Source organism: Micromys minutus, assembly GCF_963924665.1.
Source record: "Micromys minutus genome assembly, chromosome: 2".
NCBI classification, from domain to species: domain Eukaryota; kingdom Metazoa; phylum Chordata; class Mammalia; order Rodentia; family Muridae; genus Micromys; species Micromys minutus.
This window is the reverse complement of record NC_137971.1, coordinates 58,746,470-58,761,206: the sequence shown is the minus strand read 5'-3', so window position 1 is coordinate 58,761,206 and position 14,737 is coordinate 58,746,470. Positions and strand designations below refer to the sequence as shown.

General features: G+C 42.4%; 1 protein-coding gene across 1 annotated transcript; it reads right to left on the bottom strand.

Annotated features, from left to right (window-relative positions):
• Positions 1-1,541: 1,541 nt before the first annotated feature.
• On the bottom strand, positions 1,542-11,117 carry SYCE1 (synaptonemal complex central element protein 1; the record flags this gene model as incomplete). The annotated part of the gene is made up of 13 exons (XM_080912532.1): positions 1,542-1,607; positions 1,792-1,879; positions 2,012-2,122; positions 2,186-2,309; positions 2,383-2,449; positions 3,190-3,253; positions 3,462-3,551; positions 3,686-3,740; positions 3,967-4,014; positions 4,548-4,622; positions 4,969-5,028; positions 6,169-6,231; positions 11,039-11,117. The coding sequence occupies 13 exons, from the start codon at positions 11,115-11,117 to the stop codon at positions 1,542-1,544; spliced, it is 990 nt and encodes a 329-aa protein (XP_080768658.1).
• Between the last annotated feature and the right edge of the window lie 3,620 nt (positions 11,118-14,737).

The window sequence follows — 14,737 nt, the reverse complement described above, 5'->3', positions numbered from 1 at the left end:
CACAACAGTGGCCCCACTGAAGGTGTTTAGATCATCATAGCTCCACAGTGGCAAGATTGCTTCCAGGGGGGGAAAAAGTGTAACTTTAAAATTTGCTTTGGGGCAGAGATGTTTCAGCTTCATAGATTAACATTAACAAAAATTCTTAAGTGACAGGGAGAGATAGGATGTATGTAGCTATAAGGGCCATTAACTAATTGTAGCGTTATCTGGCTACTGTCTAAGGTTGACACCTGGTCAGCAGAGTCACCAACTATGGTCTCTCAGTGGTAAAGCTTGAGATGGCTCAAGCCTGGTTGTCTTTTCCAGGAAAGATCATTAACTTCACAGATACAGTTGCAAAAGAGCATGGTGACACACATCTTTAAACCCAGCACTCAGGAGGCATAGGTAGGCAGATAGATCTCTGTGAGTCTGAGGCCAGCATAGTCTACATAGCAAATTCCAAACCATCCAGGACTAAAAATAAGACTCTGTCTCAAAACAAAGAAACAAATAACAAGAGTACAGTTCTTTAGAAGAATCAGTGTGGCCTTAAGGAATTTACTATTGCTTTCAGTGTACATAATTCTTCCAAGCTTGGCATGCCCATGCCATCTTGAAAATACATTCACTGTGGCAACCTATAGAAAACTTTGTCCCTGAACCATGGCAATGAAGTAAGCTACACCGAAGACACCAAGGTCTATGAGGCTGTTAGCATTCACTTATGCATGGAAGGGAAATATCAAAAGATCCTCAGGAGACCCTTACAAAATCCTCTTCTAGGATTCCACTAAATTCCCAAATGTTACATTCTATAAGATGACAAAAACTTGACTGAGGCAGAATTTAGAAAGGTACAGCTGCCTCTGACTCATCCATGCTCCTGTAAATCACTCTGCTAATTCACTTACCCACTGATTGAATTGATAGTGTCTTTCTTTTGTCCCCTATACATTCATTTGCATCTTACCAGGAAAACCACAGACAAATGACAACCAAACAGGAACCCAATAGAACCAACGATGGATGGGGAAGGTCTGCCCATTTATGTCCTCCCTTCCATTTTTAGTTTAGGGTCCTGGCAACAGTTTGGGGCTGCTCACAAACAATATAGACCACATGCAGACTCAAATTACATTTATTTTGCTTGAAGGATGAGGAGGTTTATAGCAAGAATTAAGAGTTGGTGATATATCTTCCTTTTGTTTCAAAGTTTATGCTATACTGGGCCTACATGAGAGAACTAAATTACAAAGAGGCTTCAGATCCTGTGAGAAGGTCCAGATCTTCATCCTTCTGTCCAAAAGTAGAAGAGTATTCCAGATACTAGTGGTGAGCAAGAAACAGGGAAAGCATTTACTAAGGGCCTGCAGTGTGGACCCTAAGCCAGTTGACAATCAAATTGAGCCAGAACATCTCCAGGTTTAAAGAGTTGAAGGGGCTTGGCCCCAACACCCATTCTTCCACCCAGCACATACTCAGATGAAGCAAACTACACAAAATGTCTCCATTCGATGTTTAGAGTTAATACGCCATCTTCCAGGCCAAGGAGAATATTAGGTCCTGCTTGATGGGTGCTCTTGGACTGTCTCCTCATGGACTTCTAAGGGCTTAGGACTGGCCTGTAGGAGGTAAAGGCCCAGGCATTTTTCCCTGCTCCAACCACCCCCCTTCCACCTTTCTATGCCAATGCTACCATAAGGTACACCTCTGCCTCAGCTGTGTCTCCTGCAGGAATGCCCTTTTCCACAGACTATACTCTGGAGAATACCACTTGTTTCCTTTCCCTTCTGCTCCCGGATTTACCGTCCTCCATGAGCTGTCCTCTTCATTTTGTTCACTCTGAACTTGAACAAGGATCTGTACTCCATGCTTCTCCAGTTCTTCTTTCAGCCTGTTAAGGAAGAGAACCAAGAGAATGGAAATGGGACAATTAGAAAGTGTGAAGGACATAAGGGCAGAACAGGGGAGGCAGCTGACATTCTTCCTCCTGGGAGAAATGGGGACACAGGAGCTCCGTGCCCACCTCTGCCGTTTCTGCTGCAGCTCGTAGCACCTCTGCTGCAGCTGCTGGTGCTGCTGAGCTGCAGCCTCTAGGAGCTCCTCAGCTTTCTTGTTCTCGTCCTTGAACATCTGCCTGATAGTGTGAAAAGGAGTCAGTGCTGGGCATTTCCTTCTCCTGCCCCACCCTGCATCTTACATTGCTGCAGCTGCCTCATGGCTTCGGAGGAAGAGTCCCTCAGTGAGGGTGGAAGAACCCTCAGGCCCACACAGGGCACACAGCCGATGTTTCACATCCTCAAGCTTTACCTTGATCAGTTTCTCTACAGAGAGAAGCAATAAGCAGGTAAGGGCAGGTTGGTGCAGGTGAGAGCCACCCTTCAGCCCTGAACTCACCTTCCTTGAGCAGCTGCTCACTGCTGCTGTCCAAAGCACACATCTCCTTTGTCAGATGTTCAGGCTTCTGGGGTGGGGAGGCACAAGCAAGATCTGTCAGATCTCCTGGCTTCCTCGTGCTTCAGAGAAGCCTGTATAGATCTAATCATTTCTCCTCTCAGTAAGTTTCACTTCCTAGTACACTGCCCCTTGGTGTATGCCAACCCTGGCATAGCCTCAGGGGCACTGATCTTGCCATTTCCTCTCCTTGGACCTTTGAACCCTGTAAAGAGGTTCAAGGGAAAGTACTCGAAACCCTAAACTCTGCAAACCTACAGTCCTGAGCCAGTCTCTAGGGATTTAGTTATCAGCATTTCTTCCTCTCTTCTCCCCTCCTGGCCTCCTCACTGACCTTCTCTTCTGACATTCAGCCTATTTTCCTACTGGGTGTCTGGGAATTCCCACTGGGAAATGTCAACTATTTGTCTTGTGATAGCTCTACTGTGTCTGGGAGAGCCCCGTGCACATCCTGTGATATCTCTACTGTGTCTGGGACAGCCCCATGCACATCCTGTTATATCTGCTGTGTCTGGGACAGCCCCATGCACATCCATGAACACTCTCAATGGATGACTCCATTTGTTGTTATCACAGCACCTAGAGAACACTGGATGGACACAGCAACAGGAGTGAATGTGAATGACCAATAATGAAGACATCAAATACTTCAAGAGTGGTCACCAGAGGCTGGATTTATGGTGACAGCAGAATCACCAAGGCTTGCATAGAGACAAAGTATAATAGGTAGCATTGCATTATATGACTCACATGAAATTCCAAGGTGTCTTTATGTTGACTCATCAAAGTCTCCAGATGTTCTTCAAAATCCAACCTAGGAGCCAAGCACAGAGCCATAATGGTCATGAGCTACCACAGAGCTTGGTCAAGGCCTGAGTCTATACAGCACCCAGGGACTCTGTGTCCACTCTTCCACAAGGATTACCTTCACCCTTTGATCATCCAAGACTATGCTTGGCCATCCAGGGCATCACTGTATCTATAGCACATCCCCAGCCCAAGCCTCATGCCTTGAGGTTTACCTCAGTTGTCTTAGTTTGGCCTTCTCATTGTCAATCTGAGAGTTCAGGAAAGAAATTCTATCTTTACATTCCTGCAACATGCTGTGCTTCCTAGAAAGGAAACCAACAGTCAGCCATGTTCTTTGGATGACTCTCCTGGCTGGGGACTTCTATTCTGTTCCTCTGCATGCAGTCCTGTGTCTCACATGGCGGTGGTGTGGGAGGTTACAGGCATGCCATCTTACCTCTGTGCCTCACTTTCCTTCTCCTGGCAGTGCAGCTGCATAATCCTCAGGGTCTCTGTAAGGATAACAACGGGTCCTCTGAGTGATTGGTAAGGCATCTAATTTGGCAGATGGAACAAAACAGATCATGTCAAATCTGTGGACACTTGAGTGGACTTTAACATTTTCTGGGTCCAGTAAAAGACATAAGAACATCACAAGGTTGTTAAGTTTCAAGCTACTAGACAGAGTGGGCTTAGACATGTTATCACATAGCCCAGAAATGGGACATATGGGAATACCTTCCTTTCTGCTCAAGATATCCTTCAGACGTACTTTCTCTTCATGTACTAGAAAAGATTCAGGTATTAAAGATCAAACACAGAAATGTCAAAGGCAGTCAGTCATTTAAGAGGCAAGGTATAACTGTAACCCTAACCCAGATGTAGTTTCCTTGAAGACAGATAGTTCCCACCACTATGGGTACCCAGATTCCTGTAAACACAATGTGCCCTGATTTTCACAAAAGGTATCTGTGACCATGTATGACAATCATTAGGACTGGGAAAAACCACAGCAATCAAAAAGGCCATGTGATCAGGTAATGTGAGATGGCTGAGAAAGACCTCTCCAATAATACACAGCTGCTGGTGTGGGGCAGTAACGTGTGTTATCTGTGGCAATATATGGAGGATCATCTCTGCAAAGGACTCAGGGCAGACATGTCCTCAAAGGCATTTTCACAACTCTCGTAGAAGATGGGAATGCTGAAAGAAATGAGGCTGGAAGAGATGAAGAGGCATGACCCTGGTGAGGATATTAAGTGCCTGCAGGAGAAGTCTAAGACATCATAGAAATTTTAAGTGGCTCTCAGTTAACTTACATGAGTCCAGTTCCTTCTGCAGGTTATCCCAGACAGTCTGGGCCTCTCCAAGTTCTTCCCTGGCTTTCTTTTTTGCTTTACCAAAGAGTAGGACAAACATTTGGTTAGTAAAGCCCCAAGCACAAATGATGAGGTTTCATATTCATCCCAAAAAAAAAAAAAAAACCCACGGGGGCCTAGATTGGAAAGCAGGAAACAAGGCTTTTTAAATCCTGGCTCTTCCTGCTAGATTCGGGTTGCAGCAGGGCCGTGTTCACAGGCAAATGACTCTGGCAGTTGCATGAAGAAAAGCTCTGCACTTACGCTCTCATGAAACAACTACAGACATTTTAACAAGGACCCCTGTGCTTCTACTCTTTACTGGGCCTGGCCTGTTAAAATATGTAGCTGGTCCTGGATAACAGCCAATCACTGAGCTCACCTTGCTGAACCTCATTAATGCGGTTAATCAGGACCTCAATCCGGGGCTCGAGACGTCCCACTGCAAAGCAAAAAAGAAGCTCACTGTTGACAGAGTATGCCTATCTGGGATTCTGCAGCTTCTACTTCACAAAATCTCCTAAGCATCTCTTACGTACAGGTGCTATATTACGGTCTCAATCTAGGATTGTGGGGACAGGGTACAGACCGACAGAGATAGTGAGTCAGGCTGTAGGAACTTCAGTCAAGAGAAATGAAGCAAGTGGGAAGGTGTATAGGCAAAAGTCAGGAAGTGGTTCTCAGATACCGGAAAGTGTCTTGGGGGCCTTCCATCAAGGAAGAAAGGAAGGCGCTCAAACTCTCTGGGTAAAGTGGAGGGTGCCCTGAGGAGGAACTGACAAGGAAATAAGATACATATGATCGAGTAGGAGGTGGCAGGCTGTGAGATGGAAGAGGGTTGTGGGTAAAACCTCTTGATCTAACAGACTTCAGTTGAGTCGAAAGAGACCTGGACCAGGGTTTTGGGAAAACATTTTGCCTTCTGTTCACTCTCATGCTGCTATAACTTTGAATCATCAGGGCTCCCTTTTTAGTTCAAAAACTAAAATGTAAGGGGCCAATGGGACAGTTCAGTGGGTAGACGCACTTGCTACCAAATCTGACAATTTGAGTTTAATCCTTGAACCCACAAAGGAAAAGGAGAGAACTTAAGCTAGCCTCTGACTTCATTACATTCTGTGACATAGTATGTCTAATCACGCGTACTACACACATACATATATGCACACACAAATTTTTTTTAAAATTAAAACTTATGTTGAGAAGCATCTAATTTTATTTTGTGTGTATGAATGTTTTGCTTGCATATGTGTGTGTGTGTGTGTGTGTGTGTGTGTGTGTGTGTGTGTGTGCACCACACACATGCCTAGTGCCTACAGGGCATCAGATCTTCTGGAACTGGACCTACTAAGAGTTGTGAGACACCATGTGAGTGCACAGAAACAAAGCTGTCCTCTGCAAGAGTAGCTAGTGCTCTTAACTACTGGGCTATCTCTCTAGACACACATTCAAATTCAGGTTTTAAAGTTAATGTGAGTAAAATAATTTCTTATTTTTGTAAATAGCAGTGCTTGCAGTTGAATCTGCATCTGCCTGACTTCAAACCTCGGAGTAAATCTCATAGGTAAAAGAGACACGTGACCTTTCTGCAACTTTTCCACCATTTCCAGTAAGTCTTCAATTTTCTCTGTGGGTCTACTCTGCCCTGTGGAAATAAAACCAAACATTTCAAACTCAGCATCAGCTTTCGTAGTGGATCCTTCTTATTATAAATAAATAAATAATGAAAGATTAGCTGAGATCTCTAACCAGAGCAGTGTTACCGATCCAGGGCAGTGCTATACTTAAATTCTCTTGTGCTGCTGATATTATCAAAGCTAGGTCTAGTAACACCTAGTAGATTTTACTAGAGAGGGGGGTACTAGGTGTGATGATGTTTACCTATAATCTTAAAACTTAGAAAAAGTGGCAGGAAAATCAACAGTTTAAGTCCAACTTAGCCTACATCACAAGGTCAAGTACTTCTTGAGCATCACAGAAATCCTATCTCAAAAAGGCAAATGGCTAGGGATGAATCAGGAAAAAGCCTAAACAAAACTGGCATATCTAGATGAAATGAATGATTTTCTAGACAGATACCACAGTTAAGTCAAGATCAGGTAAACTATCTAAACAGTCCCATTAGCCCTAAGAAAATAGAAATAGTTGCTAAAAAGCCTCACACCCAAAAAAAATCCCAGGGCCACATGCTTTTAGTGCAGAATTCTACCAGACCTTCAGAGAAGACCTAATACCAACACTCCTCAAACTAGTCCACAAACTAGAAACAGAAGGAACACTACCTAGTTCATTCTATAAATTTCTTTTCCACAGTTACTCTGATACCCAAACAACCTAAAGACCCAATGAAGAAAGAGAACTTTAGACCAATTTCACTTATGAATATCAATGCAAAAATAAAATCTTTATAAACCAAATTCAAGAACATATCAAAATGATCAGGGATCCAGGGATGGTTCAATATACAAAAATCCATCAATGTAATCTACTATATAAACAAACTCAAAGGAAAAAAAAAAAAACACATGATCTTCTCATTAGATGCTAAAAAAAAGCCTTTGAGAAAATCCAACATCCCTTCATGTTAAAAGTATTGGAGAGATCACGAATTCAAGGCCTATACCCAAACATAATAAAAACAATATACATCAAACCAACAGCTAATATTAAATTAAAGGGAGATATACTTGAAGCGATCTCACTAAAATTAGGGACAAGACAGGGCTGCCCACTCTCTCCATATCTATTCTATCCATATCATATCATATCTTGAAGTTCTAGCTAGAGCAATTAAGACAAAAAAAAGGAGACCAAGTGGATACAAATTGGAAAAGAAAAAGTCAAGGCATCACTATTCGCAAATGATATGATAATATACATAAGCGACCCTAAAAATTCTACCAGAAAACTTCTTCAGCTAATAAACAACTTCAGCAAGGTGAATAGATATAAAATTAACTCAAACATATAGCCTTCCTTTATACAAATGATAAATGGGCTGAGAAAGAAAATAGGAAAACAACACTCTTCACAATAGTCATAAATAATATAAAATATCTTGGTGTAACTCTAACCAAACAAGTTAAAGATCTATATAACAAGAACTTCAAGTCTCTGAAGAAAAAATTGAGGAAGACCTCAGAAGATGGAAAGATCTCCCAGGCTCTTTAGGATTGGTAGGATTCAGACAGTTAAAAAAAAAAAAATAGCCATCCTACCAAAAGGAATCTACAGATTCAATGCAATCCCCATCAAAATTCCAAAACAATTCTTCAAAGACATGAAAAGAGCAATTCTCAATTTCATATTGAAAAACAAAAAACCCAGGATAGCAAAAATAATTCTCAACAATAAAAAAACTTCTGGGGGAATCACCACCCATGACCTCAAGCTGTATTACAGAGCAATAGTGATTTTTTAAAAACACATGGTACAGAGACAGACAGGCTGATTAATGGAATAGAATTGAAGACCCAGAAATAAAACCACACACTTATGGACACTTGATCTTTGACAAAGAAGCCAAAACTATACAGTGGGAAAAAGGAAGCATCTTCAATAAATGGTGCTGATCTAACTATCAGGCAGTATGTAGAAAATTGAAAATAGTTGTATATCTGTCACCTTGCCCAAAGCTCAAATCCAACTGGAACAAGGACTCCAAGATAAAAGCAGATACACTGAATCTAGTAGAAGAGAAATAGGAAAGAGACTCAAATTCATTGGTGGCTCAGGGGCAGGGGTAATTTCCTAAACAGAACTCCAATGGCTCAGAATTGATAAAAAGGGACCTCATGAAACTGGAAAGTTTCTGTAAGGCAAAGGACATAGTAAATAGGACAAATCGGCAAGCTACAGATTGAGAAAAATCATTAACACTACATCTGATAGAAGGCTAATAACCAAAAGTATATAAAGAACTCAAGAAATTAACTTCCAAAAACCCAATTAAACCAATTTAAAAATGTGGTACAGAGCTAAACAGAGAATTCACAACTGAAGAATCTCAAATGGCTGAGAAGCACTTAAAGAAATGGTCCAAGTCCTTAGTCATCAGGGAAATACAAATCAAAACAACCCTAAGATTCTACCTTATAACAACCAGAATGACTAGGATCAAAAACTCTGGTGACAGCAGATGCTGGTGAGGATGTAGAGAAAAAGAAACATTCCTCCACTGCTGGTAGAACAAACTGGTACAACTATTCTGGAAATCAATTGGTGGTTCCTCAGAAAAGTGAAAATAGATCTACCTGAAGACCCAGCTATACCACTTGGGCATATTATACCCAAGAGATGTCCCACCACACCACAAGGACACATGATCCACCATGTCCATAGCAGCATTATTTGTAATAGCCAGAATCTGAAAACAACCCAGATGTCCCTCAGCTGAGGAACATATACAGAAAATGTGGTTCATTTACACAAGGAAATACTACTCAGCTATTAAGAATGAGGACATCATGAATTTTGCAGGCGAATGGATGGAACTAGAAAATGTCATTCTGAGTGAGGTAATTCAGATCCAAAAGGACATGCATGGTATGTACTCATTAATAAGTGGATATTAGCCAAAAAGTACAGAATACCTACAAGAAGATTAACAAGCAGAAGAGCCCAAGGATGCTTCGATCCCACTTAGAAGGGGGAAAAATAATCACAGGAGGCAGATGGAGGGAGGGATATGAATGGGAGAGGGGAGGGCAGTAGAAAGTGGGAACAGGATTAGGTATGGGAGAAGACAGGAGAAAAGCCCAGAGAACCAAGAGAATAAATAGAAATATGCAGCTCAGGGGGTGGGAAGTGAGGAGACCCTCTACAAAGTACCAGAGACCTGGAATGTGAGAGATTCTCAAGACTCAACAGGGATGACCTTATCTGAAATGTCCAACAGTGGGGATAGGGAACTCGAAGAGTCCACCTCCAGTAGATAGACAGAGCCTCAAGTTGGGGGGGGGGGGGTTACCAACCCACAGTTAAAATTTCTGACCCAGAATTATTCCTGTCTAAAAGAACTGCAGGGACCAAAATGGAGAAGAGAATGAAAGAAAGACAGTCCAATGACAGGCCCAACTTGGGATCCATTGGGGGGGGGTACACCAAGGCCTGACAGTTTTTAGTGATGCTATGATGTGTTTACAGAAAGGAGCCTGGCATGGCTGTCCTCTGAGAGGCCCTACCAGCAGTTGACTGAGACAGACATAGATACTTATACCTAACCATTGGACTGAAGCTGAAGTGGAGGGCAATCCCATAGGAAGTATGTCTCCCATAGTCTCAACTAGATCCCAGGAAGCTCCCAGAGACTGAGCCACCAACCAAAGCAGCATACAGGGCTTGGTCCAAAGCCCCTGGCACATATATAGCAGAAGAGGGCCTGGTCTGGCCTCAGTGGGAGAAGATGCACCTAAACCTCAAGAAACTTGAGGCCCCAAGAAAAGGGAAGCGGGGGTGGGGGACATTCCTCTAGGAGACAGAGGGAAGGAGGATGGGATGAGAAACTTGGAACAGGGGTGGGGAAGGGCAACAGCTGGACTGTAAAATTATATATATATAAGTAAATATTTTTTTAAAAAAAAGATATAAGCTCTCAGCTACTGCTCTAGCACTATGCCTGCCTAGTGGTCTGCCTACTACCATGATTCCTGCCATGATACGAATGGACTAACCCTGAAGAAACTGTAAGCAAGCCCCCAATTAAATGCTTACTTTTATAAATAAATAATAATAATAATAAATAATAATAGATTTTTAAAAGCAACTAGATACTTTATGTGATTGTGGAATTGTTAGTGCTATTGTATAGCTGTGGCAACTGTTATTTTTTTTTTGGAGTACTTGTCCTCTAGACACATATTGGGACATTAATGGGTGACATGGCTGTCTGAGGTGGTCAGTCATAAAACAGAGGACTGAGTGATGGGAAGGAGACTGACCAACAGTCATAAACATCAAAGCTAGGCAGTAGAGTCACAGCGCAACCCCACCTTGCTCTGTGCTTTTGTACAAACTTAAGTTTATCACAATAAAAATACCGTCTTTCCGCCCATATACAGAAAAGGGCAGAAAAGTTCTGAGAACGGTAGTTTTGTTCGGATGCAGTCCCAGCACCCCCATGCCAGGGACGCTGAGACGGCATCAAGTTCTGGACAGCAAAAGGGCGACTCCAGCTCAGGTAGGGTCTCTGGACTTCAGGCCTGGTGCCTCAGGGCTTGGGTACAGGCCCGCTCTGAAGGTGACAGGTGTGTGACCTACAACAACCCCGCACTAGGCCTGGCAACACAGGGAGACAGTAAGCTGGCTTCTCCTCAGCGAAGATCCCAGTCAGCGATCCCAGTCAGCGCCCGCCCGAGGTTCGCGCCCACCTTCGCGGATCTCCTCAGACCTCGACAGGCGGCCTGCTCACCCGCCAGTTCACCAGGACAACCCAGGCACCCTTCCGTCACTACCTCTGGCCCCCTCAGGCCCGTGGAGCAGATCTGCTGGTCCTTCGGGCTCCACACCCAGCGGCCGCGGTCTGGAGGCCATACTCCTCCACTTCCTCAGCTGCCACAGCAGCTTCCAGGCTGTTAAACACTGCACCTGCGCAGTATGCTGCGCGGTAAACTAGAGAACCACGTGACCAGTGCTGCGCATGCGCAGGAAGAAAGCATGCCCTCCATCACCATCACCACCAAACACAAATCCTATTTAAATGAGATAGTCGGAGTGAAGCCTTCTAAGCAGTGATTGTCCAGTTTTGGAGACAAGTGCATGAACAAGCATGAAAGTCTCACCTTCTACAAAGGTTAGGGTTATGGTTACTAGGAACAGAATTAAGGTCGACCACCAACCAAAGAGTACGCATGGAGGAACCCATGGCTCCAGCAGCGTATGTAGCAGAGGATGGCCTTATCAGGCATCAACCAGAGGAGAGGTCCTCAGCTCTGTAAAGGCTAGATACCCCAGTGTAGGGGAATGCCAGGGCAAAGAGATGGGAGAGAGTGGGTAGGTGGGGGAACACTCTCATAGAGGCAGAGGGAGGGGAATGGGATAGGGGGATTCCAGAGGGAAAACCGGGAAAGGGGGTAACATTTGAAATGTAAGTAAAGAAAATATCTAATTAAAAAAAAATAGTTAAGGTCGTCAAAATTAGGATTAGAATACAGAAAGTTTCTATGCTCAGTCAGCACGGTAATACTGAGTAGATCCATAATGCCTGCTGAAAAGAACCCCAAGGACCTGTAGTGAACATGCTAAACAGCCGGGTTCCCAGTTCCCAAAAAGATCACTCAGTTCACCACTACTTCCAAAAAAAAACCTGGGTGTCTCCACCCACGCTATATCTAAAGCCATCTGCCGAGATAAGAGATCGGGTTTGAGCACTTGTGGCACATTCTACCTGGGGGTGTCACCTTGGCTCGTGTATGACTCAGGTGCTCCAATAGTCCATGTTGTCTGGTAGTTTGCTGGCCCCAATTCCAGTCTAAGGTCTCAAAATATCTGCCCTGGATTACACTGGGTTCTCAGGTTTCTTAATGGAAGTGGGGACTGGGGAGCGTCTTGTGGACTCCTACCCTGAACAGATGCTAAGTAAGGCTCACTGGATTCCACTCAGCAGCCACTCTAGAAATGTGAATGAATACCCAGTTCTCAGATTGTTCCTGATGGCTTGTAGAGATGCTTTGTATACATTGTGTTAATAAATAACCCAGAATTAGGTGGCCAAAGGGAAATAAATAGTATAATATATTAAGAATCATAAATTTGGTTTTATTGAGGACCAAGACTAAAATACTATATGTATTAAATTCTAAACTACAGAAAGCCCTGAACACCCCAGAAACAACCCACAGACTGTGTGAAGATCAAGAAAAAAGAAAAAAAAGAATATATTTTAATTAAAATAGAACTGTATCACATCTTCCTTTTTTTTCTAAAGCCCCTCCCAGTTTCTCTCCTATCTCCTCAAATTAATAACCTCTTTTCCTATATTATGGTTACATATATACATATGTGTATGCAAAAATGCTTAAAAATCTGTACATTTATCTTTGTTTTTTAAAATAAAGTTTAAAAAATTCTAAACTACTATATTGTTAAGAATTCTATATTCTGCTTCATTGAAAACCAAGACTAAAGTACTATATATATATATATATATATATATATATATATATATATATATCATATATATAGAGAGAGTGTATATGGAATAAAATACTATGTGTGTGTGTGTGTGTGTGTGTGTGTGTATAGAAACTTTTCTAAAATAGGCCATACTTTACAAATTCAGAAGGAATGAAATCACTCCTTGTAATCTGATTATAGATATATTGATAGGATTATCCAACCACAATCATATATATATTTGTGTGTGTGATTATATATATATATATATATATATATAATTTTATAAAATTAATATATTTTAAATATTTAAATATAATAAAAATTAATATAAATATAAAATTATAAAATTATATATATATAATTTTCTTTCATGATTAGAAATGTGAGAATGTAATAGTTACATGTTTGTATATTTTAAAGGACAGCAAATAGACATGCACTTCTTTTCAATTTATGATGGTTAATCTTCATTGTCAACTAAATTGCTTTAAGAATTGCTGTGGAAACACATTCCTGGTTATAGCTCAGAGTGAGGTATAACTGCAAAGTGACTTGACCTGAATGTAGACAACACCTTTTTCTAGTGTGAATATTTGAGTGATACAGGCTTTGTTGGGTTTGAGGATGATCCTTCTACTTCTGTTTTTTTAATAGTTGAAGAAAACTTGGTGTAGAGCACCACTGGAAAAATTCCACTGTGCCCCTCAAGGCAGGACTGAAGCATCCACACCCTGGTCTTCCTTCTTTTTATGCTCCATATTGTTTGTGGGTTGGATCATGGGCAATGTAAGCTTTTGACCAGGACCCAAACATGGCCCAGCAGCAGAATGGGCCTTGATATTCTCATGGCTTCAAGTAGCAGCAAAGGTCAGTTTGATCAGCATGTCCTGCCTTAGCAATACAGCCCTCAGTCTCCAGTGGCAGCCCAGAGCACAAGCATCCAATTGGCTTTTGGTGGTGTCTTGGTCAGGGTTTCTATTCCTGCACAAGACATCATGACCAAGAAGCAAGTTGGCATGGAAAGGGTTTATTCAGCTTACACTTCCACATTCCTTTTCATCACAAAAGAAAGTCGGACTAGAACTCAAGCGGGTCAGGAAGCAGAAGCTGATGCAGAGGCCATGGAGGGATGTTACTTACTGACTTGCTTCCCCTGGTTTGCTCAGCTTGCTTTCTTATAGAACCCAAGACTACTAGCCCAAGGACAGTACCATCCACAGGAGCCCTCCTCAGTTGATAACTAATTGAGAAAATGCCTTACATATAGATCACATGGAGGCATTTCCTCAAGGGAGGCTCCTTTCTCTGTGATAACCCCAGTTTGTGTCAAGTTAACATACAAAACCAGCCAGTACAATTTACCCTTTGTCAACTTGACACAAAACACATCACTATTAAGACTCAACCCTTACTTTCTTATTCATCGCCAAGATCTAAATAACTTTAGGAGTCCACAGTCTTTACAAAATCTTACATATTAAAATTTCAGTCCCTTTTAAATATCCAATCTCTTTTAAAATTCAAAGCCTTATTAGAATCCAAAGTCTTGTAACTGTTGGCTCCACTAAAATACTTTCTTCTGTCAAGAGGGGAAAATATCAGAGCACAGTCACAAACAAAAATGAAATCAAACTGTAACATCCAATGTCTGGGATCTACTCACAATCTTCTGGGCTCCTCCAAGGTCTTGGGTCATTTCTCCAGCTCTGCCCTTTGTAGCACAAACCTTGTCTTCTAGGCTCCAGATGCCTGTTCTCCACTGCTGCTGCTATTCTTGGTGGTCATCTCATGGTACTGGAATCTCCAAAACATTGCTGTCTTCTGGTGATTGACCCCTTCAGTCCTGGGCTATTGACTGCAGCTGAGGCTGCACCTTCACCAATGGCCTTCCATGGCCTTTCACAATGCCGAGCCTCAGCTGCTCTTCATGACCCCTTCATGCCTTCAAAACCAGTACCACTTGGGTGACTTTTACACATTACCAAGTCCAGCCACAGCACAAGGTACAACCTTGGCTATCTCTGGAACACAGTGTC